A 1,403-nucleotide genomic window follows, 5' to 3' on the forward strand; every position below is an offset into this window, starting at 1 on the left:
GAACATAACTATATATATATATATATATATATATATATACATGTTAGACTCTGTTGATTTCTATTACCTTGTTTTATAGTGAAATATGGATTTAAATGTATTGTTTTGCTTAAAATTATTTTGTTGTACTTTGGTTTTAGTCTCTTTAAAATAAAAAACAAAATTAATTAATAAATGTATAACAGTGATAAAAGATTTTAAAAATTATTGCTTGGAACCCAAAGAAGAGCTTCACTGTTGCCAAGTGAATAGAAAATGATGGTATAATCCACATTAATTCATTAAATCAGGGTCTTTCATTAAATCAGGGGTGAGAAATAGAAAAGGAGTTAGCGGAGGGAGGAGCTTCCTTGGATACTTCTACCAAATCCTTCCAGGGACCTTCAAAGTCCAGATGCATTTGAGAACTTGGCCTGCAGCTGGAGACACAAAGAGGAACAACTGCAGCAGTCCTGCCCCACACTTCAGCTTCCCTGGGAGGTTTATGTCATGGCTTGTATCACTGTGGGAGGGTAACTCTCATACTGTAGACAGTAGTAAGTTGCAAAATCTTCAGGCTGCAGGCTGCTGATGGTGAGAGTGAAATCTGTCCCATAACCACTGCCACTGAACCTCGATGGGACCCCAGATGCCAATCTGGTTGCCCAATACATCAGGAATTTAGGAGCTTGCCCTGGTTTCTGCTGATACCTGTTTAAGTAACTGCTAACACTCTGACTGGCCCGGCAACTGATCTTGACTGTGTCTCCCACAGATGCAGATGCAGATGCAGGCTGTGTCAACTGGATGTCACATCTGGCACCTGAAATGGGAAACTTAACAAATATCAACATAGGTATTCAAGATAAATCAGGCCCACACCGCAATGCCAGGCAACTCTGAACCTTCAGAACTAAGTAAATTCCTGGTGCTGCCCTTTCTTACCTGATATCCAGAGCACCAAGAGGCCCAGAAAGTGAGTGGGGACCCTCATGTCCATGCTGTGTCCTGACTGGGACTGAAGCTGCACAGGATGAGGCCAGAAACCTGTGAATAAGTCCACAAGTAGGTGGCTGGGATCTTGGGATATGCAAATTAGCAGGGCTGGAAGGGGTTTGGCCCAGTTTGAGGCTGGCTCATCTCAGCACAGGCTCAGTGTCCCCTGGGACCCTGTCTACAACAGGGCAGCACAGATGTGCCTACAGAGCACTGTTTCTCCCTTGGGCCACAGGGCAGAATCGGGCTGCTCTCCAACGAGTAGAGTGCACTGCTGCTCTCACGTAACAGAACATGCCTTGCTTGAGGACCGGGGTTCTATGTTATGATCCCTTTGAGAAAGAAACATGAAGAGAAACACATGGGCTTTTTCAAACAGGGTAAAAAATGAGAAAGCAAGACAAGAATAGAGCAGAATCTGTGAACTC

The 1,403-nt window shown here is 43.8% G+C and overlaps 1 gene segment (V, D, J or C); it reads right to left on the reverse strand.

Moving 5' to 3' along the window:
• Positions 1-482: 482 nt before the first annotated feature.
• On the reverse strand, positions 483-1,005 carry LOC100718216 (immunoglobulin kappa variable 1-39-like). The segment is given in 2 exon segments: positions 483-802; positions 925-1,005. Coding segments are annotated over 2 exon segments (375 nt in total).
• Between the last annotated feature and the right edge of the window lie 398 nt (positions 1,006-1,403).

This window comes from Cavia porcellus, unplaced genomic scaffold, assembly GCF_034190915.1.
Source record: "Cavia porcellus strain 051 isolate PalLab524CR breed Dunkin Hartley unplaced genomic scaffold, mCavPor4.1 scaffold_18, whole genome shotgun sequence".
In the NCBI taxonomy this organism is placed as follows: Eukaryota; Metazoa; Chordata; class Mammalia; order Rodentia; family Caviidae; genus Cavia; species Cavia porcellus.